We start from the raw sequence: 23,749 nt of genomic DNA on the forward strand, positions 1-23,749 counted from the left end.
AGCGCGGGCCCGCCCCGGACCCGAGGGGACGCCACGCCGGCCCTTCCCGCGGCGGCCACCAGGGGGCGGCGGCGGCGCGGGGCGGCGGCGGGAAGCCTGGGAGCTGTCCAAGGTGGCCGCGGCCCCGGGGCGCGCGACGGGGCTCATCCTCGGCCCGCCACGCGGGTCTCCCCGCGGCTCAGCAGGAGAGCCAAGGCGAGGCCCCCGCCCGGCGAGGTGCCGCTCGCAATCGCCGTCGCGGGGCGGGCGGGCGGCCCGCAGAGGGCGCGGAGCCCTGGGGGGGCGCGCCCCTGCCTCCCCCGGGGGTCACTTCCGGGAAGGGGCCACACCCCTCGCCCGGATAACCGGGCGCAGGGAACCTCTAATCCTGCGTGGCTGCGGGGGTGCCCCGGAGAGGGCAAGGCGTCGCGATCGCGTCGCCGCTCCCGACCTCGCGGCCCCAGCCCCGCCGTCGGTCCCGCGCATCTTCGCCCAGCCCCGCCGCAGGTCCCGCCGCAGGTCCCGCCAGGCCGGGCGAGGACCCGGAGTTTGTGAGGGAAGACTCGGGGAGCAGGAGTGCCCGAGTCGGGCCAGACAGGCAGCGGGAAGAGTCGCGTCCCCGCTGCGGGCCTGGGGCCTTCAGGGTCAGCAGAGCGAGGGCGGCCGACGCGGAGCACTTTATTACAAAACCTTCACAAGCAGGGTCAGCCCCCGCCACGCGGCCGCGGCGCCCCGACGACTGCCAGGCCGCGGAGGGGCCCGCCACCCCCGGGGCTGGGGGAGCTGGAGGCCCTGGGGAAGCCCCGGGCCGGAAGGGCTGCGGGGGTGCGGGGGCGCGGGGCCGAAGGACCCCTGTAGACGTGGGTGCGGGGCCCGGCAGCTCCCCGCGCGACCCTAGATGGCGCTGGTGGCCTTGGCCGAGCGCACCTGGCGCAGCACCAGGAGCAGCGCGGCCAGGAGCAGCGCGGCGAAGAGCAGGAGCAGGGCCACCCACGAGCTGAAGTCCGTGCCCTTGCGCAGCCCCGGCGGGTCGGCGGGGATCAGGTTGGTCAGGTTCAGCATGTATCCCAGCGCCCAGCCTACCGCCGTGTCCGCGGCCTGGGAGGGAGGGGGCAGGTGGGAGGGGGCAGGTGGGAAGGAGGCAGGTGGGAGGGGGCAGGTGGGAGGGGGCAGGTGGGAAGGAGCCAGGTGGGAAGGAGCCAGGTGGGAGGGGGCAGGTGGGAGGGGGGAGGTGGGAAGGAGCCAGGTGGGAGGGGGCAGGTGGGAGGGGGCAGGTGGGAGGGGGCAGGTGGGAAGGAGCCAGGTGGGAAGGAACCAGGTGGGAGGGGGCAGGTGGGAGGGGGGAGGTGGGAAGGAGCCAGGTGGGAGGGGGCAGGTGGGAGGGGGCAGGTGGGAAGGAGCCAGGTGGGAGGGGGCAGGTGGGAAGGAGCCAGGTGGGAAGGAACCAGGTGGGAGGGGGCAGGTGGGAGGGGGGAGGTGGGAAGGAGCCAGGTGGGAGGGGGCAGGTGGGAGGGGGCAGGTGGGAAGGAGCCAGGTGGGAGGGGGCAGGTGGGAGGGGGCAGGTGGGAAGGAGCCAGGTGGGAGGGGGCAGGTGGGAGGGGGCAGGTGGGAAGGAGCCAGGTGGGAGGGGGCAGGTGGGAGGGGGCAGGTGGGAGGGGGCAGGTGGGAAGGAGCCAGGTGGGAGGGGGCAGGTGGGAAGGAGCCAGGTGGGAGGGGGGCAGGTGGGAGGGGGCAGGTGGGAAGGAGCCAGGTGGGAGGGGGCAGGTGGGGGGGGCAGGTGGGAGGGGGCAGGTGGGAAGGAGCCAGGTGGGAGGGGGCAGGTGGGAAGGAGCCAGGTGGGAGGGGGCAGGTGGGAGGGAGCCAGGTGGGAGGGGGCAGGTGGGAGGGGGCAGGTGGGAAGGAGCCAGGTGGGAGGGGAGGATTCGCAGCCTCCCAGAGGCCGGCCCCGCCTCCGGCTCTGCACCTGCCGGCCCCGCCCCCGCCGCCCCCGCCCCGCCCCTACAGGCCTCGGCCCCGCCCCGACGACCCAGGCTCTGCCCGGCCCCGCCTACCTTCTTCTGGAAGGCCACGCCCCCAAAGGTGTGCTCGTCGAAGCCGTAGCCGCGGCTCAGCAGCTGGTGCACGAACACGGCGGTGGCGCAGTGGCTGGCCAGGTGGGCCTGCTGCCCCGGCGCCTGGGCCTGCAGCTGGGACCGGGGCAGGACACGGCCTTGACCATGGGACAGGAGCCGCGCCATCCCCACCCACAGGCCAGACAGCGGCAATGCTTGGAGATGATGCCCCACCCGGGGCCGGCAGCGTCGGGCAGCACCGCCGCCCGAAGGCCAGCCTGAGGGCTCCGCAGGGAGGGCCGATCGGGGAGCTGGGTGGCAGTGGAGCTGCGGACCTGTGGGCAGGGGCCCCGAGCCCCAGGCTTTGATCTGGTCCCCACCTCTGCCGCCTTCCCCAAGACACCTTTGTGTGCAGCTACTAGACAGGATGGCACGGGGCCTGGCGCATTTCTTCAGGAGTCTCATGCAGACACCTCCAGCTGCTCAGCCCCATGCCCTTCCTTAAAAGGGACCAATGTCTAGCCAGTGGCAGGAGGCAGAGCCCCGAGTCCTTTCAGCTCCTCATGCTCCACCCCAAACCCTGCCAGTTCTCTCTGCCACATCTCCCTGGCCTGCCTTCTCCCCCACACTGCCCCTGCTATAGCTCCCTTGGTCCCTGCCAGCTCTACACTGTTCGGCAGAACTTTATGCTGCTCCCCTCTGCCCTCCAGGAGTGGGTGCAGGTCCGGCCTCAGAAAGCCAGGGAACCCCAGCCCACTTGGCCCCAAACTCCCCAGCTATAATCTGGCCATATCTTGAGTACAGCATGGTCATTTCTCGGCCCAGTCAGTGGTATTCTGGAAGACCTCCCTTCAGGCAAAGCAAAGGGATGGGGGGGAGGGCAGAGGAAGGGAATCCCTCCCTCCAGGCAGTGCAAAGGGATGGGGGCAGAGGAGGTGAGCAGGCCTCACCTCGGCCCAGGTCTGGTTGCAGAGGGTGACGGAGGCCGCCTCGAGTTGCTGCAGGGTGGCAACAGGCAGTCCCATCACAGTTCTGAGGAAGTCCACGGTGTAGTAGAAAGCAGAGAAGGCCTGCGGGGAAGGGAGGAGCACGGTGACACGGTGACCCAGCGGGCTGGCTGGAGAACCTCAGGCCCTCTCCCTCTTCTCCTGAGACTCACGATGAAGCTCCCAGCCACGGGGGGCTGGAAGACCCCATTGAAGGAACACAGGGAGAAGTGGCAGGAGGAGAAGTTGAAGAGGCCGGAGACAAGGCTGCGACAGAGGATGGGGTCGCTGGTCCCAGACAGGCTGACCCTGGTGCTGCTGTTGAGGCCGGAGGGCCGCTGGCCCGCTGTGCACGGTGACTGGTACACCTCCCCAAGCACCACTTGGGAGGAATAGCCTCTTGGCCAGCAAGGGTGGAAGCCATGGGTCTGAGAGAGTGACCAGAGGGTGAGAGGTACCCATTGACTCCTGCCCCACCTCAGCGGATACACTGCCCCCAAGTAAAGAGAGCAGCATCGCCTGTGTTCAGGAGCCATCAGAAGATAGGTTCCGTAGTGAAAAAATCAAGGCCTTCTGAGATCACCCGGCTCTCCTTTCTCCAGGCCCCCCGCCCCGCCCCGCTACTGGCCGTGGCTATGCTGGGTCCCTCCCCTCCGGTCTTTGGCTGTTGAAAGGCAAGTGGGAGAGGCTGTGCTCTGGGCCCTGTCCCTCCGCTCCGTCCCCTTGACAGTGGTGGGAGCAGCCTGAGCATGCAGAGGTACCTGGAGGGCGCTGGCCAGCAGCCTCTGGAGGACCTGGTCTCGGCCGTAGCAGAGGAAGCTGTGAGTATACACTCGGTATTTCTGGCCATAGAGCCGCAGGTGGACTTCATTGGCTGGGTCCTCTGCCGGACTGGCTGTCTCAAAGGTGATCTGCGTGGAGGCACCACCGAGGTCCATGGCCCCCGTCGTCCCCCTCCTTGGCCGGAACCACCGGCCCACCCAGCCATACTGCAGAGAGTGGAGGTGGGGTTGGTGGATGGACAGGACTGGGCTCCTCAGGCCCATGGCCACCCCCCCGGCCCCCCCCCCCGGGCCCCTGCCGGGTGCCCAGCAGGCCCACCTTGATGAAGTTCTCCAGCAGGTAGTTGGCAGTGACCCAGCCAAACACTCCCTCATCCTGGCCAGAGAGGATGCGCGCACCACGGAAGTCAAAGGGGTACTGGGTCAGCGTCTGAGTCACCGCCCCAAGCACACCGGCACAGGCCTCGGGACTGGTGAGACTGCGAAGGAGGGAGGACTGAGGGGCTCCTCCCCGTGCAGCCGGGAGGACTGCGGGGCTCCTCTCTATGACACAGGGAGGACTGCGGGGCTCCTCTCTATGACACAGGAGGACTGCGGGGCTCCTCTCTCTATGACACGGGGAGGACTAAGGGGCTCCTCTCTACGACACGGGGAGGACTGCGGGGCTCCTCTCTGTGACACGGGAGGACTGCGAGGCTCCTCTCTATGACACGGGGAGGACTACGGGGCTCCTCTCTGTGACACGGGGAGGACTGCGGGGCTCCTCTCTATGACACAGGAGGACTGCGGGGCTCCTCTCTATGACACGGGAGGACTGCGGGGCTCCTCTCTATGACACAGGGAGGACTACGGGGCTCCTCTCTATGACACGGGGAGGACTACGGGGCTCCTCTCTGTGACACGGGGAGGACTGCGGGGCTCCTCTCTATGACACAGGAGGACTGCGGGGCTCCTCTCTATGACACGGGGAGGACTACGGGGCTCCTCTCTGTGACACGGGGAGGACTGCGGGGCTCCTCTCTATGACACAGGAGGACTGCGGGGCTCCTCTCTATGACACGGGAGGACTGCGGGGCTCCTCTCTATGACACAGGGAGGACTACGGGGCTCCTCTCTGTGACACGGGAGGACTGCGGGGCTCCTCTCTATGACACGGGAGGACTGAGGGGCTCCTCTCTATGACACAGGAGGACTGCGGGGCTCCTCTCTATGACACAGGGAGGACTGCGGGGCTCCTCTCTGTGACACGGGAGGACTGCGGGGCTCCTCTCTATGACACAGGGAGGACTACGGGGCTCCTCTCTGTGACACGGGAGGACTGAGGGGCTCCTCTCTATGACACAGGGAGGACTGAGAGCTCCTCTCTATGACACAGGAGGACTGAGGGGCTCCTCTATGACACAGGGAGGACTGCAGGGCTCCCCCCTAGGCCACTCCTGGGGGTGTCCCAGCTCCAAGCAGTGGCCAGCAGCCCGTAGGCCCCTCATGCAGCACCTGTCCAGGTTAAGGTCAAGGTTGAGGCTCAGGAATACTGACTTGAGCAGCCTCATGCCCGCTGTGGCGCCCAGGTAGAGCGGCGTTCTGGAATGTTGGTCTTTGGGCACATCCTTAAGCGCCTGCTCAAGACATTCAACCAGACTCTGGCCGGCCCCGGCAGGGTCATCTGCGTAGCTGGAGATGCCCCCACCTAGAGAGGGTAGGTGTAAGCCCAGCCTGGCAGACAGCCCCCAGGGGTTGCTGCTGGGGGTGCCTGCCTCCCAACCAGGTGGCAGCTTAGACACACCTTGCCTGCCTACACCCCAAAGACACCCATCTCAGAGAGAGACAAAGGAGTGCAGGTGCCACCCTGTCTCTGAGGCTGCCGCCCGCCTGGTGGGTGTGGGCACAGGTGCCTAGACAAAGCATGGAGCACTGTCCGCCCAGTCTAGCTTCCCAGGGTCCAGCCTGGATGTGGGTGCTGGATGCTTAGAGCACAGAGGCTTGTCGAGCTGGTCAAGGCCCAGACTGTCGACCTTTCTAGAACACAGGCCTCGCATGGCCCCTCCTGGGCCCAGAGGGCCCAGTCTGTTTCTGAGACTCCTGCTGACACAACCCCACCAGCCCCACACAGAGGGCCAGGCCAAGCCAGGGTCCCCAAGATGCCCACAGGAGGCTGAGGCCAGGACAGGTTTGGTGCTGGGCGTCCACCCACCCTGAACATCACAGGAGCTGTGCTGGCCCACGATGCCCGTGTCATTCTCCTTGTCCGCTGGCCACTTGTAGATAAACATGGATGTGTGCGAAGAGCCGGCATCCAGGACTATGCCATACTGAGGGAAGGGGAAGGGAGGGGAGGGAGCAGTCAGCCTGGGGGTCCAGGAGTCCTGAAGAGCCCCCCCCCCCGCTTTACTGCTGCCTGATTTGTGGTGAGCTTAATGCCATAACCACAGCAATACAGCTTTCTTTTTTTCTTTCTTTCTGGTTGGTTGTGGGTCTTGAACTCTGGACCTTGCGCTGTCCCTCAAACTCTTCAGCTCAAGGCTAGTGTTCTGCCACTTGAGCCACAGCGCCACTTCTGGTAATGCAGCTTTGATCGGGAAGCAGCCTTCCTAGTGGAGGCAAATCCGGGTCCCACCATTACATCCGCAGCTTTGCCCCATGCTCGAAGGGCGGCTCAGGGAGGCAGAGCCCAGCTGCAGATGAGCCCCTTGGGCCTCTCTTCCTTCCTACTCTGCAGCTGTCTGCCCTGACCTCAGCCAGACCAGAGATGTGCATGGGAGGCCTGGAAATGAGCTTCCAATACGCGTCTCCTCTCTGAGCCTCAGAGCGAGGGTCAGAGGGGTCTCAGCTGTGGCGCTGCGAGGGGGCTGGGGGCTCAGTACCGGCGTGTCGGTGCTGGGCCTAGCACCTGCCTCCAATCCTGGGAGCCCGGCTGGAGGTCTGGCTCGGGTCGTGCCGACACCAGCCTGGGAAAGACTATGCCGCCCTGCACACCAGGAGCCCACCCGGGAGGCGGGAGGCGGGAGGCGGGAGGGCCCCTCCACAGTGCCACCGTCCATGCTCCTGGGGTCTCCCCCACCCCCCCCCGCGCACCCCAGTGACGTGGGAGGAGGGCGCCCCGTGCGGACCACCGTGGCAGCTCCAAGGGCCCTCGGTGCCCCGCACCGTCACCCCATCTGGGCGGAACCCCGAGCCGGTGCGGCTCTAGCCGCAGGGCGGCCGGGCCTGCGCGGCGGGCGGGGAGTTCCCGCGACTTTGGCCTCCAGCACCGCGCCGCTCCGGAAGCGCCGCGCCCCGCAGACGCGGAGGGCGGAGGGCGGAGCGCGGGGCCCGCGGCGGGCGCGCGGGGCCGGGGTCCCCGCGGGCGCCGGCCGCCGCCCCGCCCGCGCCCCGTCCCGCCGCCGCGCACCTTCAGAGCCGGCGGTTCCCGGACGTCGCGCGTGGGGACGCAGAGCAGCAGGAGGCCGGCGAGGCCCACGGCGGCCAGCAGCAGCGGCGGCAGCAGGGACAGCAGCTTCCCCGCCATGGGCGCGCGCGGAGGATCGGCGGGGACCGGGCCGGGGCGGGCGAAGGCCGGGGCGGGCGGGGGCCGGGGCCGCCGGGCCGCGGAGCGGCGCCCGGGCGGGGCGGGGCCTGCCGGGGGCGGGGCCTGCCGGGGGGCGTGGCCGGCTCGGCCCCGCCCCCGCCGCGGGCCCAGGTGAGAGGCGCGGCGGCTTCGCGGGTGACGCAGCGCAGCCGCCAGTGGCCCGCGGCCGGGGCCGGAATCCTCAGGCCGTCCTCAGGAGTCGGGAGGGGGGCCGGGCCGGTGAGCTGGAATAGGAGTTCGGCGGCCCCCGGGGACCCGGGCCGGGTGGGCGGCGCAGCCCCCGCGATCCCCACGCGTGCGGACCACACTGCTGCGCCCACCCGACCTGCCGCGCGGGGCCGCCCGGCCTCCCGGGCCCGGAGCTGGGGGGAGGGGGCAGCCCGGGTCCGGAGGGGAGGGGGGAGGGGGGCAGCCCGGGCCCGGAGGGGAGGGGGAGGGGGCAGCCCAGCCCCTCCCGGGCCCTGGGCCGAGCGAGCAGAGGAGGGCCGGGTAGCCACACGGCCACACCAAGCCTGGTGATGGACAGAAGAAGGACAGCCGATGGGCCCCGCCGCGGCCGCACGGCCCTGCCGGCCTCCGAGGAAGGCCGAGGCTCGGACCGGGAGGCCAGGCGCCCCGCAGGCCTCGTGCCCGCCAGGCCTCATCCTAGCAGATACCAAGTGGCGTCTTGGGCCAGGGGCGTTGGATACAGGCCAGGAAGAGCAGGGCTGTGAGGCCACAGGTCTGACCACCCCTGCCCCCCAGCCCGGGATGTCCCGGCCTCCAGCCCTCCCTTCCTCTCCTGGCCTGGCCGCTCGCTGGCCTGAGGGGGCTTGAGCCACAAAGCGGCGTTCCAGGCCGCAGGCAGCCCTGTGGCCAGACCTCGGGGCGCGGGCATCTGGAGCTCCAGGGCTGCCTTTGATGGGAGCGGGGTCCGGGCAGAGCCCTGGCCACAAAAACAGCAGGGACAATTGGGCTGGACTGCCGCCCAGGCTCAGGGTCTGGTGTCTAGGGCCAGCAAAGGCTTCTTTCTTCCCGCTGGGGACGGGTGGGGGGGGCGAGGGACGGGGGACCTGGGAGGTCAGCCCCTCCCCCTCAGAGCCGCAGTCTCCAGAACAAAACTTGTGAGTGTGGCCAGGCCTGTTTCCTGGTAGCACACCCCACATCCCCCCAAGCCCTTTTTTCCACGGCTGGGGGGGCAGGGGGGTGCAGACTGGACCCAGCTGGGAACAGTATGTGAAAAGGCTGTGTGTGCTGGGAGCCCTGCCTGCCAGCACCCCATCTCGTGTACTCAGAACACTTTCTAGTGTTCTGCCCTTGGATGGACAAGCCAGGGACACAGAAGCCCCCACCAAGCCTGGCAGGCCAGGGCTGGGGTAGGGAGGCCTGGCCCCTGCCCTGGGGGAGACAGCCTCCCTCCAAGGCCCTGACAAGCTGCCAAGACCCCGGGGGGAGCTAGGGAGCTGGGAACCCCCAGGCTCCCCACCAGAGCAGGGTCTGAGGACCAAGTTGTCTCTGAGAAAGAGCAAGGGTGGGGCATGCCCCCTCTAGCCAAGATGTCCCGGGGTGCTGGGCCCTTGGATGGGAGAGCTGGGGGAGGGGTGGAGGGGAGTGGACTCAGTGGAAGGGAGGAGTAGCAGCTTTGGGAACTTGGCAGGGGTGGGTTAGGGACATGCCAGGGCTCCTGGCAGAGGAATGCGGGTGCCGTAGAGATGCACAGCCTCCTCTCCCGCAATCTCTGGGAGGGGTGGCCTGCCAGGATCTCCATCAGAAAGCCCTGGGTGCAGTGGTTGAAACACCTGTGCCGGGAAAGTCCTTGCCTGCGGCCCCCTCTGCCCCAACCAGCGCCTGAAGCTGGTGAGCAGTGATGATCTTGGTGTGTTTCTACCAGTACTCACAACCTGGGTGCTGTGTCAGCTCTAATCACCCAAGACTGACTGACTACCACTTGAGCCACAGCTCCATTTCTGGCTTTTTTGGTAGTTGCAGGGAGATGAGAGCCTCCCAGAGTCTCTCGTCCAGGGCTGACTTGGACGGCAGTGCTCAGATCTCAGCCTCCTCAATAGCTAGGATTATCAGCATGAACTCCCAGCGCCAGCTCCAGGGATGTTCTTGGATTCGAAGGTGGGAGAAAGCCAATGGCCCCAGGTGTTCCGGAAAAAGCAGGCGTTGTGGAGGCCCGGGGAGGAAGAGGAAGTGGCTGGCTGGTGAAGTGCAGCAGACGCAACGGACAGGGTGGGGCTCGGGCAGGTTGATAAGAACACGAGGATCAGGGCAGAAGGCAGTCTGCTGCAATCCGCACTCCCCAGCGGCCTGCCCGGGCCTCTCCTCCACTGGAGAAGCCTGCCCCTGCACTGTCTACCTCGCCTTCTCCTTTCTCTATAGCTTTGCTACCTGTCAATGTATCTCTAAGTAATGTATTTTTTCTTGGTCTTTCCTTCCCTCTCTCCCTCCCTCCCATGCTCCCTCCTCTCTTTTGTGCCAGTCCTGGGGCTGAAACTCAGGGCCTGGGCCACTGTCCCTGAGTTCTTTTTGCTCAAGGCTAGCACTCCACCACTTTGAGCCACAGCGCCACTTCCAGTTTTCTGGTGGTTAATTGAAGAAAAGAATTTCACCGATTTTCCTGCCTGGGCTGGCTTTGAACACGATCCTCAGATCTCAGGCTTCTGAGTAGCTAGGATGACAGGTATGAGCCACAGATGCCTGCCTTCACATGGTGCTTTTGAGAGACTCAGCCCTTTTGACACTGAAGGCGTCTTCTGTTCATTCACCTGTCCCCATGTAAATATACCAGCTCAGACCAGTAGAGCAGAGCCGTCTGGCCTTGCAGTGTCTGGCTGCTGCATTCAGAGCCCCCCAGGGAGTGTCCCGAAGGCTGAATTGCCTTTGTAGTGACACCATCTCCAGCTCCACATCTCCAACAAGATGGTGCCCAGATGCAGCCCTTGGAAAGCTCCCAACATCTCCCATGCTTCCTCGCATTTGTGCAACTTTGAGATTTTGAAGAGCTATGGAGGGCAGACTGGGCCGGCCGAGAGACTTCAGTTCTGTTACCAAGAAGACAGATGTCCCTCCGAGAAGCTCCTGCCCCAGCCTTGCATCCCTGGCTGGGGCTGCTCTTACCCACACACATGCACAGGCTTGTGTAGTGTGTGCTGCAGACCTGTCCTCTGGTGGTTTGTAATCATTTGGATGCCTCTGCCCTGTGTTCCAGGTTTGTTTCTGGGGCTCAAGTCTGAGTAATCACTGTGAGCTCAGGGTGTTCTCCAAAGGCCTGGGGTTTGTTTACAGAGCACCTCCCAGTCATCTGGAGGCCGCATGGGTGTGGGGGATGGGAGGAAACGCTCCCAGCTTCTACGTTCCTGTGTGGAGAACTAGATGTCCTTGGCAGGATCCTCACTGGGCCTGAATGGAATGCACGGTCCCCAGCCCACCGGACCCGTGTGCCTCGCTCAGTCCCCAGCCCACCGGGCCTGCGCGGAATGCACAATCCCCCAGCACAACACAGCACATCTTGACCTCTAGGAAGAAATTTGCATCTCTTGTACTGGGGTTCTGACTCAAGCAGTGGAACGCCTGCCAAGAATGAGACTCTTGAGTTCCTCATTAAAAAAGGGAAAAGGAGCCGGGCGCCGGTGGCTCACGCCTGTCATCCCAGCTACTCAGGAGGCCGAGATCTGAGGATCCCAGTTCAAAGCCAGCCCAGGCAGGAAAATCCATGAGACTGATGTCCAGTAAAAACCACTCCAAAGGGCTGGGAAGTTGGCTCAGTGGTAGAGTGCTTGCCTTGCATGCCTGAGGCCCTGGGTTCAATTCCCCAGCACCACATAAATAAAAAGAAAAAAGCCGGAAGTGGTGTGCAGTGGCTCAAGTGGTAGAGTGCTAGCCTTGAGCTGAAGAGCTGAGGGACAGCGCCCAGGCCCAGAGTTCAGGCCCCACGACCGGACCCCCCCCCCCAAAAAAAAAAAACACCAGAAAACCGGAAGTGGGGCTGTGGCTCAAGCAGTAGAGAGCTCACCTTGAGCTGAAAAGCGCAGGGACAGCGCCCAAGCCCAGGAGGCTGAGATCTGAGGATCACAGTTCAAAGTCAGCTCAGGCAGACTCTCATCTCCAATAAACTACTCAGGAGAAACGGGAAATGGCACTGTGGAAAGTAGTAGAGTTGAGCAAAAGAAGCTCAGGGACAGCAACCAGGCCCTGAGTTCAGAACTGGCAAAAAAACAAAAAGTCTCACAGATTTTCTGTCTTGACTGGCTTTGAACCACAATCCTGATTTCAGCCTCCTGAGTCACTAGCACTGCTGGTGTCAGCCATCAGCATCCAGCTTCAGGCTCTTTAAAAATATTATTTTTGGGGGGTGGGGAGCCCAATCGTGGGGCCTGAACTCTGGGCCTGGGCGCTGTCCCTCAGCTCTTCAGCTCAAGGCGAGCACTCTACCACTGGAGCCACAGCGCCACTTCCAGCTTTTTTCTTTTTACTTATGTGGTGCTGAGGAATCGAACCCAGGGCCTCATGAATGCAAGGCAAGCACTCTACCACTGAGCCACCTTCCCGGCCCCTAAAAATATTATGTTTTGTACAGCAGGTTGAGCTTCCCAGCAAAATTAAGGAAGCCCGGAGATCCCCTCCTCTCCACACACGCACGCACGCCCTTTGTACTGTGGCTGTGACCCTCCTGTTGACGCTGCTTACACTTTGCCCCACAGCTGGGATGACCTGTAATGAGCCCAGCCTTTTCTGTTGAGATGAGGTCTTGTAAACATTTTAATCAGCTTGGCCTTGACCCATGATCCATCTGACCTCTGCCCCCTGAGCAGCTGAGATTCAAATATGAGTCACTGTGCCCAACTTTTCACTCTTTTTTAATGTTGATTTCTTACTGACCGGCTTGATCTCTGTGAGACTCTGCAGGCCTTCATGTGGTAGCCTTGTGTCACCGTAGATACAAGTATTGCGGAAGTGGCTGGGGAGATGTCTGTTTCACCCTGGAGGTCATGGGCTTCTTATCTGTCAAGAGATTCCCCAGCCCAGCGCTGGTGGCTCACGCCTGTAATCCTAGCTACTCAGGAGGCTGAGATCTGAGGATTGCAGTTCAAAGCCAGCCCGGGCAAGAAAGTCCATGAGACTCTTATCTCCAATAAACCACCAGAAAACCAGATGTGGCACTGTAGCTCAAGTGGTAGAGCGCTCGCCTTGAACTGAAGAGCTGAGGAACAGTGCCCAGACCCAGAGTTCAAGACCCACAACCAAAAGAAAAAAAAAAAAAAAAAAAACAGGAAAAATTCCCCACTCCGATGGCAGCTTGGGCCATTCTTGCTTACAGGCTGACAAGTCTCACTGCGGATGCATTTTAGGTTTTATCTCACATTGTTTAAGTGAATACACACAGACAGAGGTGGTTGGAAGGCTCAGTGCTGGGTGCCCTCTCCCATAGCTGGTGCGAGCATCTTATGAAACTACAGCACCAGAGCAAAACCCAGAACCGGACTCTTTGCTTTAGGCTCCACTAGTTATAGTCTGAAGACCAGTGTGATCTTATCACAAGGCCTCCAGCAACCATCACTCTGCGGCGGCCAGGCTAACTCAACCTTCAGGAGACCTCTGTAGCCACGCCCACCCTGCCCCCACCTCTTCTCCCTCCTCAATCCAGACAGGCTGTGGAGTCATACCTAGTGTAAAAAACTAATCAATATGAATATAATTAGGTTGTTTGGGGACTGGCAATCTTGTCACTCAAAACCATTTCCTGGCTGAATGCTGGTGACTCTTACTTGTAATCCTAGCTACTCAGGAGGCAGTTCAAGGACAGCCCAGGCAGGAAAGTGTGTGAGACTCCCAATTAACCTCTAGAGAACAGGAAGTGGATCTGTGGCTCCAAGTGGTAGAGAGCTCGCCTAGCTTGAATGAAAAAACTCATGGCGGCGCCCAGCCCGGAGTTCAAGCCCGACAAAAAAAACAACAAAATTTCCTTGAGGGCTCTGCCTTGCCAGCTCGGTTTATGACTGAGCTGAATCCCAGGGCACACGCATCCATCGCACTAGTTTAAACAATCACCCCGAGAGAGACGGGCGTGAAATAACCTGCTAGGAACATTCCTACACGTTCCTCCAGGACAAATGAGTATCTCTGGAGTAGATGAGATCAGCAGAGGCGTTAGCTGGAGCCCTCCAGGGAAACAGACCGCCGGGGGAGGGAGGCACTGCAGGAAGGAATTGGAGGCTGCAAGTCCATCATCTGCAGAGCAGACGACAGGCTGGAGACTGGCCAGGCAGGAGACTTACTTGGGCAGGAGGAGGGGAAGAGGTTATCTAGTGGTACGATTTCTTCTTCTGGGGGACTTTGGTCTTCTCTCTTAAGACCTTCAACTGAAGCTGGGTGCTGGGCTCACACCTAGACTCCCAGCTGCTTGAGAAGCTGATTCGTGGGGAATGATGGTTTGAAGTCAGCCAGGGCAGAAAAGTCACCTCTAATTAACCAGCAAAAAGCAGCTGGAGGTAGTAGAGCACCAGCAGGAGCAAGCAAGCCAAGTAAGAACCAGGCCTGTGAGTCAAGCCCCAATACAGGGGGTGGAAAAGAGATTGAAAACCAAAATATAATTTTTGTGTGTGTGCGTGGGTCTTGGGTTTTGAACCCAGGGCCTAAGCGCTGTCCCTCAGCTCTTTTGCTCAAGGCAAGTGCTGTCCCACTCTGAGCCACAGCACCAATTCCAGAAAATGTAACTATTAATCATAACTAAAAATACAGCCACAGCAGCATCTAACCTGGCATTTGGCCAAGCGGCCCGGCCCCACAGCAGTCACACGCACATACAATCAACTGGGCGCCGCCGGCGCCTGGGCTTTCTTAGCCACCCTAGAGGCTGGCATTAGTTTATTTTGAGAAAAGGTCTCACTGTGAAGTCTGGCTGGCCTCAAACTCTCAACCCTGCCTTTGCCTTCCCAGTGCTGGAGTAACAGCCGTGCACCCCTCCCCCAGGCCACATAAAAGTTTCTTTTTGTTTTGTCAGTCGTGGGGCTTGAACTCTGGGCCTGGGCGCTGTCCCTCAGCTCTTCAGCTCAAGGCTAGCGCTCTACCAGTTGAGCCACAGTACCACTTCTGGTTTTCTTAGAGATAAGAGTCTCACGGTTTTTCCTGACTGGGCTGGCTTTGAACCGGGATCCTCAGCTCTCAGCCTCCTGAGTAGCTAGGACTACAGGTGTGAGCCACCGGTGCCCAGCCCCACATTAAAGTTTCTAGGAAAGGCCAGTATCTCCCTGGCTGGAGGCCGACCTCCCAGCCCTGTAGGTAGGGAAGGCCTGGAGGCCACCCGCGCCCGCCGCCCCTCCGGCAGCTGTGGCTCCAGCATGCTGAGCTGCTTTCATTCCTTCTGGGAACACGCGTGTACAGCTGTGTGTACGCAACCCAGCTTGTGTGTCCTCCAGCTGTCCCACCCCGGGCCATTTTAGCTCCTCTGATGGGATGTAGTGACAGCTCTTTTCAGTCTTCCTTCCTACTCCTGGGTCGTCTAACGGCGCTGCACGCATCTGCCACCTGTGTTCCCTCCTAGTGACGCGGCTGCCCTTCTTTTGTGATGTCCGCGCTGGGCTCTGCTCCCGGGTGGAGCCGGGCTCTTGGATCTGCTGGTAGTGCGCAGGCTCCCTCTACCCCAGCCATGCCCACGCCAGCTGCTAGTGGGAGGGCTAGAAGGGGGAGCATCCGAGTCTCTCCCTGCGCCCCGCTCCACACGCTCAGGACAAGCTCATGTGTGAGGACTGAGGCCTAAGCAATCCTCAGACCTGGAGAATGCCCTGGGGTGGGCATTCTACTGACCAGGCCCGCTGTGCCTCAGGGCCTGGCCAGTAGGCCTGTGTTGGCACCTGGGGACAAGGACCTCCTCGGGAGAGACACACCTGAGCCACCCCCCGCAGACCATCAGTCTCGCCCAGGACCTGGGTCACAGGTGGCTGACTCCTTGAGGCTCAGCCTGAGGTACAACAAGCCAGGACAAAGACCATGTGGCTTTAGGGGCTGTGGGAAGGGCAGGCCAGCCATGCTCTTGGTCCTACTAGGGACCAGGACCTGCCGCCCCCACCTCCCCCGGCCCCACTGCAAGGGCACAAACCTTAACCTCCATTCTAGGGCTCACCCCAACAGGCACAGGCACAGCCCACTCTTTTTTTTCTCTCAGTCGTGGGGCTTGAACTCTGGGCCTGGGCGCTGTCCCTCAGCTCTTCAGCTCAAGGCTAGCGCTCTACCACTTTGAGTTACAGCACCACTTTGGCTTTTTCTGCTTATGTGGTGCTGAGGCAAGGAACCCAGGGCCTCAGGCATGCGAGGCAAGCGCTCTACCACTGAGCCACCTTCCCAACCCAGAGCCCACCCTTAAAGCCACATCCCGCATGCCCTCCATCTGTTCCCAGGGAGAACTTGTCAGATGGTGTTTTTGGTTGAGGGGGGAAGCTGCTTGTGGGGTCCTGAGCACTGGGTCTCTGGGCCACTAGCCCACCCTGGGGACCACATCTGGCCGGCTCAGGGCACCACGAATGATGGCAGCAGGGTGGGTGGTGCCAGCTCCCCCTGCTGGACACTACTAGAAGCACAGCCCAGTGTGATCAGTGCTTTTACTAGGGACCAGGGGCCTGGTCAGACAGAGGGGACAGGAGAGCTGTAAACATGCCCCTCCCACCTGAGGACTGGTAAACACGAGGTGGGCCCCGCTGTCCACTAGGTGGCAGTAGCAGCTTCAAGTTGTGCTGGAGCAACACAGTCCCACCGAGACCAGCACCTCAGGCCGGAACAGGCTGGCCATGGGTGGACCGAGGCGCCCACTCATGGGCGGTGTCCAGGCCAGCGGGTGACCTTCACGCATCCCAGTGAGACATCCAGCTAGATGAAGGTGGAGTCCAGAGGACCAGCATCCAGCTGGTTGAGAGCCCGGGCCTCAAAGAGCTGCTTGATGAGGGCAGACTTCTCCTGCTCCAGCTGGGTGATGCGCTCGCTCTTGTCTGTCACCTCCTGTGTGTGCGCGGGTGTCAGGGCCAGCGGCCTCCAGCCGGTCCCCGTCCCCCTCCCCGTCCTGGCCCCTCACCTCACCTGGGTAAGGAGCCGGTTCTGCTCCTTCAGCATGAGGATGGTCTGCTGCTGCCAGCTTGGGGCCAAAGGTGGGCTGGGGGCCGGCGGGGAGCACAGGGCCCCTGAGGACGAGGGCGCCGCCTGGGGAAGGGCGGGGTCAGCTGGCCTCTCCCGGCTCATTCCCAGGACCCGGGCAAGGGGCAGCCCAGCGAGGGTGCGGGGAGGGTCCCGAGCACTCACCCGGCCGGCACAGGCGGCAGCCAGCAGCTCCCCCAGGCAGCGGGCCACCTCTTGTACTTTGGGAAGCAGCTGCCCCAGCGGGCGGGGACTCCCCGCAGCCCCCAGGTCCTGAAAGAGAAGCAGGAGAGCTGGGCGGGGAGGTCTCGGCATGGCACTCTCGCACCCACACCCCTGCTGTTCAGAGCCCAGAGGTGTCACCGATGGACAGAGGACCCTGGGGTGTCGCTGGCCGGAGTTTGGCCCAAGCCCCGGGGGCCTAGGTGGGGAGGCCCCGCACTCACGTCCCCGGCTCTGCCCCGGCTCAGGCGGTGCTGGCGCTCCCGCACGCGCTGCAGCTGCTGCTGGTACCAGTCCCGGCCCCGCACCATCATCTCCAGACCCTGCAGGAGCACCTCCTGCTCCTGCTCCAGCTCCTTCATCTGCTTCAGCTGCAGGCAACATGCAAGTGTGCAGGTGGGCTCGCACCAGCGGCCACTCCCACACCACACCGCACCGCACCGCACTCCGGGCCGCAGGTTCAGGTCCAGCCTGTGCTTGTGCCCGTGCACAGCAGCACCCGGACACGAACGCCCGCTCCTGAGCTGCCTCCGGCCCTGCCTTGGGAGCGCACCCCGAGGTTACAGCTCATCTCTCAGCCCTGCTACTGAAGCTTCCTCAGGGCAGGATGGGGACTGACCCCTGACCCCTGACCCCTCCCCTCTGGGATTCAGCTTGGGGCAAGCATGGCAGTGCCCACACCTAGTGTCCCCACACGTCCCTCAGGGACATACTCCTGCCAGAGGCCCCCAGAACCCACACCTGGCCGCTCCTCCCTGGCCTCCTGGACACCATGGAGTCTGAGTTCCTGTCCCTCTTACCAGATCACAGTCCACGCCACTGGTGATCGTGTGCCTCCGCCGCTCACCTCGGGCCCTCGGGGTCCGCCGCGTGTCCCCCACGCCTGCCCCCAGGGCCCTGCAGACCTCTGCGCCTGTGGGGAGAGGCCAGGGCTCCTCTCACCTCTGAGCCTGCCCAGAGGGGCTCCATGTTCCAGCATCCTCACCCCCCCCAGCCCCCCCCCTGTGAAGAACAGCCCACCTTGGAGGCTCTCAAAGGCACCTAGGTCAAAGGTCAGGGACGAGATGGGTGAGGTGGGCCTCTGGTCCTCTCTGACCTGCACAGGACCCTTGGGTGCAGAAGCTGGCACAGGGAGGGGACAAGGAGGGACTAGGGGGCTAGGTGACAGAGCCTTAACTCTTTAGGGACCTCAGTAGAAAGTGGTCTTATGGGCCAGGCACTGGTGGCTCACGCCTGTCATCCTAGCTACTCAGGAGGCTGAGATCTGAGGATCTTGGTTCTAAGCCAGCCTGGGCAGGAAAGTCCCTGAGACTCCTCTCTAATAAACCACCAGAAAACCAGAAGTGGCACTGTGGCTCAAGTGGTAGAGCGCTCGCCTTGAGCTGAAGAGCTGAGGGACAGCACCCAGGCCCAGAGTTCAAGCCCCACAAGTGACAAAAAAAAAAAATAGAATACAGAACTGGGAAGATGGCTTAGTGGTGGAGTGCTCACCTAGCATGCATGAAGTCCTGGGTTTGAGTCCTCAGTACCACATTCATAGAAAAAGCTGGAAGTAGTGCTGTGGCTCAAAGTGATAGAGTGCTAGCCTGAGCACAAAGAGGCTCAAGAACAGTGCCCAGGGGGCTGGGAAGGCGGCTCAGGGGTAGAGCGCTTGCCTTGCATGCATGAGGCCCTGGGTTCGATTCCTCAGCACCACATAAGCAAAGAGAAAAAAGCTGGAAGTGGTGCTGTGGCTCAAGTGGTAGAGCGCTAGCCTTGAGCTGAAGAGCTGAGGGACAGTGCCCAGGCCCAGAGTTCAGGCCCCACGACCAGACCCAAAAAAAAAAAAAAAAAAAAGAACAGTGCCCAGGTCCTGAGTTCAAGCCCCATGACCAACAACAACAACGAAGAGAGTGGTCATGTGTGCAGGACAGCATGGTCATGTGGTCATATGTGTGCGCCAGAAGGCATGCTGCCACCAGACCGCAGTGTCCTGAGGTCTCCAACTGCTGCCTGGCTCACTGAGGCTCATGGGATGCCTCGTGGCGGGAGAGTCCTCTGCTCTTACAAGCAGGGTGCAGGTGTGGAGGAACATGCCTTTCCCCCCCCCCGTCCCCCCTTCAGTCCACACCCCAGGGCTTGGCAGCTGCAGGCAGGTATGTATGGCTGGGACTCTGGCTCCAAGCAGGCCGCAGAGCTCGTCTCGACCTGCCTCATGAGCAGCCAGCAGCTCCGGGCATGGCGGTGGAGAGCACAGGAGGCAAGGGAGCGCAGGCAGGGAGCTGGTTCTATGGGGGAATGCCTAGACACCTGAGCCCGACAAGCCCCGGGAAGGAGACTCCAGACTCTGGGCTGCAGACTTGGGGGTGCTCTGAGTGTTTTGAAGTGCTTCACTGGGGAGCTAGGTTGGTTTCACTCCTTCTCAGGCACCATGGTCTTCTCAGGGCCGTGGTGTGCGCGGAGGAGTCACGGCCTGCAGCCTGCCCAGCGATGAGCATGCCCAGTGGCGGTCGTGGGCACTGACTGGGCACACGGCCTTCAGAGGCGTGGGACAGCTGGCCCAGAACCACCCAGGCTTTCAGGGTAGAGCAGGGCTGGGCCACAGACAAAGAGTCTGCCCATCACAGGCAATCCGCGGCTGATTTCAAACTGCACAGCTACACGGACAGTGTCTCTGGAGTGCTCCCTGAGTGAGGGACCGGCTATGCCCAGGAGACATGAGGACAGGGCTGTGCGGTGCCCAGTGTAAAGCTGACCAACGCCTCTCCTAGGGAGGCAGAGGGAGGGGTGCTGGTGTGGCCGGCTCAGCAGAGGACTGAGGCCGCGTCGCGGGCAGACGCGCTGTGCCAGGGCAGGTGCACAGGCTGAAGGGGCTCAGGGCTCCTCCGGGGGCCGGGCCCCCACAACCAACCATAATGCAGGTCCTGTTCCCAAGGCAGCCATGGAAGGGGGACAGTCAATAGACTCTTGTCCCTGCCAACTGGACCGGAAGCCAGAAAAGCCCACTGGAAGTCCCGGGGGGGGGGGCTGGGAAGGTGGCTCAGTGGTAGAGTGCTTGCCTCGCATGCACGAGGCCCTGGGTTCGATTCCTCAGCACCTCACAAGCAGATAAGCTGGAAGTGGCGCTGTGGCTCAAGTGGTGGAGCGCTGGCATGGAGCTGAAGAGCCGGGTTCAGGCCCCACGATCGCAAAGACGAGGTCCCCGAGGCCGTCCTCGGCACCCTCCCGGCTCCTGGCCCCAGGCCCCCCGGCGTGCCCGAGCTCCCGGCCGGCCTCAGGGCCGCAGGGCGGTGGGCGCCGCCCTCCCTCCCGCCCCGGGCGGGGCCCGCGAACTCACCGGCGTCGGCGCCCGGGCTCCGCTCCCGCCCGGCCGGGCCGCCCGGGCCCGCGGGCGGGGGGCGCGCGCTCGCGGGCTGCGGCTTCCGCTCCGGGCCGGTGCGCGGCGGCGGCGGCGGCGGGGCCCCGGGCCGCCCGGCCTCGGCCGGGAGCAGCGAGGTGCGCAGGCCGGCCACGAAGCGCTCGAAGGTGAGCAGGCCGCTGGCCGGGGCCTCGCGGCGCAGCCCCTCCAGCACGCCGCGGGGCAGCTCGCGCGCGTCGGCGCCCCGCCAGCGGGACTCGATCTCGCGCAGGTGCACGCAGCCGCGCCGCCGGTCGTCCAGGATGTCGAAGAGCGTGCGGAGGCTCTGCAGGAAGGCGCGCGGCAGGCCCTCGGTCCCGGGCGCGGCGGGCGGCGGGCGGCCGCGCTCGGCCGTGGCGGCCGCGGCCATGGGGGCCGGGGCTCGGCGCCCGGCTCGGCGCCCGGCTCGACCCCCGGCTCGGCCCCGCGCAGCCCCGCTCAGCCCCGCGTCGGGACCGGCGCGCGGCCCGCCGCGACAATAGCGGCTACTTTTGAACGGGGCTCTGCCGCGGCGCCGGCCTCATTAGCATCCGCGGCGCCCATTGGCCGGGCCCGGCTGATCTGCTTCCTGATTGGCTCGGAGGCCCCCAGCCCCAGTTTGATTTTTCCCGTCCGAGTCCCGGCGCGCCGCGCGCTGCGCTCCCGGCTCGGCCCTGCGGGGCCCGGGAGGGGCCGGGGGGAGGCCGGGCCGGGCGGGGAGGCCGGGCCGGGCGGGACTCGGACGCGACTCCCGGGCTCCCGCTGTAGCTCCCCTCCGCCCGCCACGCCCACCGGCCCTAGGCTCCGGCGCGCCCGCTCCCGCCCTGCCGCGCCCCGGAGGGCGGGGTTTGGCGTCCCCGGGCCACCTCGGGGTGAAGCCCTGGTCGCCGGCGGCTCCGGCCGCTCGCCGGATGCCGGGGCTCCGCTCCCTAGAACTGGGAGGCCCCTAGAGAATCAGAGGCTCCAGCCAGCTGGGCGCTGTCCCCACAGAGGCCTCTCTGTCCCCCTGCGAACCCGGGCCTCGGGAAGGACAAAGCGGCTTTCTCCGGTGTCCCCAGGCGCCCGCCCGGCGGCGGTCCCTCCGCGGGGCTCCCCGGGCGGACGTCGCCAGCTATTCCGGCCCTCGTGGTCCCGCGCGCCCCGGTTACTGTGGGAGGCACGGAGGTGCCCAGGGGTGGCCATCCCCCCTCGGGCCCCCCCCGGGGAAAGGAGAGGCGCCGGGGAAGGCTCCCTCCTCCCCTCCTGGCTGAGCTCGGCGCAGATTTCAAATCTCTTCCCAGGAACTTGATTCCCCTGCTTCAAAGTCTCCAACTTGGATGCCTGGCAGAAGGTGGCCTTCCAGGACACTTAGTGCTGTTTGGGCACAGGGCAGGGCCGCCCTAGGGCCTGACATTAACCTGGCCCATCACGTTGCTCAGTGGCCATCACACAGAAACCTTAGCTGGAGAGACTATCATCAAAATGCCAGGTTGAGTTGGATGCAGTGGCTCACGCCTGTCATCCTACCTACTCAGGAGGCTGAGATCTGAGGATCGTGGTGAAAAGCCAGCCTGGGCAGGAATGTTCGTGAAACTTTTATCTCCAATTAACTACCAAAAAAGCCACAAGTGGAGCTGTCCTGAGCCTCAAGCCCCAGGACAGGCAGACACAGACAGGCAGGCAAGCAGGCTCACACACACACACACAGGCAAGCAGGTGCGCGCACACACACACACACACACACACACACACACACACACAGAGCAAAGTCTGATAGTCTGATACCAGGCCAGGAGGAGGCTTACAGATGGACAGGGCTAGGTACAGCTCTGTGGAACTGAAGCAGAGATTAATGTTGGTGTTACAGCCAGCAACACCAGTGCAGCTCAGGACAACAGAGCCAGCAGTGCCCAGGCCAGGCCAAAGTGCTGGATAAACCTGAGCACACTTACAGAAAAAGGGAAAACATTTCAAAGCAACCAAAGCCCAGGGGAAGTGTCCTCAGCTGTCCTCCTGTAGACCTTCCCACGGTCTCTGGCTTGGCCCTGATAGAAGACCCAGAAGAGACTGGAGTCAGTGCCTGGCTTTGGTCGTGGGACTGTCCATTCTTCACTCCCCAGCATCCCATCCCAAACTCAGACCTATTTCCTCCTTCCATTCAGCCTGGCCATTCTGCTGATGTGGGGAACTCAGTTTTGTCCCTGTCTAGGGGTCTTCCAGAATCCAGGCCAGGTCTGGGGCCCATGCAGTCCCTGGCTTTTCAAGGCTTACATCTGGGGTATAATCCTCACTGTGCCAGCCCAGGGTTCCTTGGGGAAAGCTGGGCAGCACCCCCCTGCTCCCCAATAGAGCCTAGAACTGGGATGGACCAGTGCCAGAAAGAGTTACCCAGTCCTCTGAGCCTTCCTTGGGTTTCTTTGGTCTGCACTCTTGGCCTGTGGGACCTGTTCCTCCTGACCTTTTGACAAGGCCCTCAGGCAAAGATATTGGTTGGTGGTCCACACATCCTGCCAAAACTCACAATGGTCTGTGGGGGTCTGCCCAGGAAGGCTGGGTCTTCTGGTCCCTAAAATGTTGATGCAAACACCTGGTTTTGTTTCACAGCTTCTTATTTAAGCTCCAACTCCTACCTTGAGGCAGGATTTGGGAGTCCTCAGACCTCGAAGGCTCAGAGGCAAACCCTTGATATCTGTTTTAAGAAGCACACGGACCCTCCCGGCGGGCGCAGCGGCCGAGGGAGACCCGGGCTCTCAGGGACTCTGGCCTGGGGCAGGCTGGCTGGGCCCAGCGGGTTCCAGCTCCGGTCCGACCCTCCGCTGCATGCGTCCCAGCAGCGCTTCCGCGGTGCAGGTGCTGGGCAGGCGCTGGGTCAGTCTCTCGGCTGGCGCGCTCGGGTCGTCACGCCCCGGTGTGGAGGCCGAGGCGTGGCCGCTGTGTGCGGGGCTCTGGCTAAGCAGTGAGCCACGTCCCGGTTTGGTGCGTGTACTTCCCGCGGAGGGATCCGGGCAGAGAGCGAGGGCCGTGAGGCAGGGCTCGCTTCTGGGGGTCTGAGCAGGCCCCTCCGGCCTCCCGGCGCCCTGGGCCCCGCCGCCGGCCCCGCACTGACCCCCGGCGCGGGGCTCCGGGGCGGGACGTGGGACGAGGCAGGCTGGCCTGCGCGCCGGGCCAGAGATCGCAAGATACCTTCTTCCCCAGCGCAGCGCCCGGGCCTCGGAGGATGGCCAAGCAATGGGGACCCGGCCAGCGGCGGCCCCGCGGCGGACACAAACCCAGGAGCCGCAGCAGGAACCGGGCTTGGGGCGGGGCGGGGCGGGCGGGCCGGCGACGGGGCGGGGCCGGGGATGTGCGAGGGCCCGCCTCCTGGGTTAGCCCCGCCCCGTGATGCAGGTCGGAGGAAGCCCGCGGGTCACGAGTGCCGGCAGAGGGCAGGAACGGGCGTGGCCGATATATGAGGCTCCTCCCCTCCGCGAGCCCCGCCCGGCCCCTTAATGCCGGTTGGAAGCCGGGCCGGGCCGTGGGCGTGGCCTGAGCGAGGCCCCACCCCTCGGCCAGCCCCGCGAGGGCGGACGGAAGAAGCCGCGGGTCATGAGGCCGGCTGAAGGGCCGGGCCGGGATGTGGGCGTGGCCCGCGCGAGGCTCCTCCCCCTCGGCGAGCCCCTCCCCCGATCCCGTGAGGCGGGTGGGAAGAAGCCCGCGGTCACGAGTGCGTGCGGGGCCTCGGCGAC

The 23,749-nt window shown here is 63.8% G+C and overlaps 2 protein-coding genes across 3 annotated transcripts; both read right to left on the reverse strand.

Moving 5' to 3' along the window:
- Window positions 1-640: 640 nt before the first annotated feature.
- Window positions 641-7,355, reverse strand: Entpd2 (ectonucleoside triphosphate diphosphohydrolase 2). Of its 2 annotated transcripts, XM_070015129.1 has the most exons (9): window positions 7,187-7,355; window positions 5,990-6,107; window positions 5,335-5,485; window positions 4,118-4,277; window positions 3,778-4,005; window positions 3,190-3,444; window positions 2,981-3,100; window positions 2,031-2,165; window positions 641-1,077 (listed from the first exon to the last, which is right to left on the reverse strand). In XM_070015129.1, the coding sequence occupies exons 1-9, from the start codon at window positions 7,301-7,303 to the stop codon at window positions 874-876; spliced, it is 1,488 nt and encodes a 495-aa protein (XP_069871230.1). In that variant the 5' UTR covers window positions 7,304-7,355; the 3' UTR covers window positions 641-873. The 2 variants fall into 2 exon arrangements, with proteins under 2 accessions (XP_069871230.1, XP_069871231.1); XM_070015130.1 differs by lacking the exon at window positions 3,190-3,444.
- An 8,579-nt stretch (window positions 7,356-15,934) lies between these two features.
- Window positions 15,935-20,451, reverse strand: Sapcd2 (suppressor APC domain containing 2). Its single transcript, XM_070006962.1, has 6 exons — window positions 20,007-20,451; window positions 17,491-17,603; window positions 16,915-17,061; window positions 16,634-16,741; window positions 16,415-16,534; window positions 15,935-16,336 (listed from the first exon to the last, which is right to left on the reverse strand). The coding sequence occupies exons 1-6, from the start codon at window positions 20,434-20,436 to the stop codon at window positions 16,208-16,210; spliced, it is 1,047 nt and encodes a 348-aa protein (XP_069863063.1). The 5' UTR covers window positions 20,437-20,451; the 3' UTR covers window positions 15,935-16,207.
- Between the last annotated feature and the right edge of the window lie 3,298 nt (window positions 20,452-23,749).

Source organism: Dipodomys merriami, unplaced genomic scaffold, assembly GCF_024711535.1.
Source record: "Dipodomys merriami isolate MVZ:Mamm:240054 unplaced genomic scaffold, mDipMer1.0.p SCAF_11, whole genome shotgun sequence".
NCBI lineage: Eukaryota > Metazoa > Chordata > Mammalia > Rodentia > Heteromyidae > Dipodomys > Dipodomys merriami.

Bases quoted from the DNA above. Each gene is read 5' to 3' on its own strand.
- Entpd2 (XM_070015129.1), bottom strand. From the start codon at position 7,303: ATGGCGGGGAAGCTGCTGTCCCTGCTGCCGCCGCTGCTGCTGGCCGCC. The intron at 5,486-5,989 runs GTGGGTGGACGC...TACCCTCTCTAG, and splicing joins CAGCTCCTGTGATGTTCAGG to GTGGGGGCATCTCCAGCTAC. The intron at 4,006-4,117 runs GTGGGCCTGCTG...CACTCTCTGCAG, and splicing joins TGCTGGAGAACTTCATCAAG to TATGGCTGGGTGGGCCGGTG.
- Sapcd2 (XM_070006962.1), bottom strand. From the start codon at position 20,436: ATGGCCGCGGCCGCCACGGCCGAGCGCGGCCGCCCGCCGCCCGCCGCG. The intron at 17,604-20,006 runs GTGAGTTCGCGG...CTCTCCCCACAG, and splicing joins GAGCCCGGGCGCCGACGCCG to GCGCAGAGGTCTGCAGGGCC. The intron at 16,742-16,914 runs GTGAGTGCGGGG...CTTCTCTTTCAG, and splicing joins GCCGGGGCAGAGCCGGGGAC to GACCTGGGGGCTGCGGGGAG.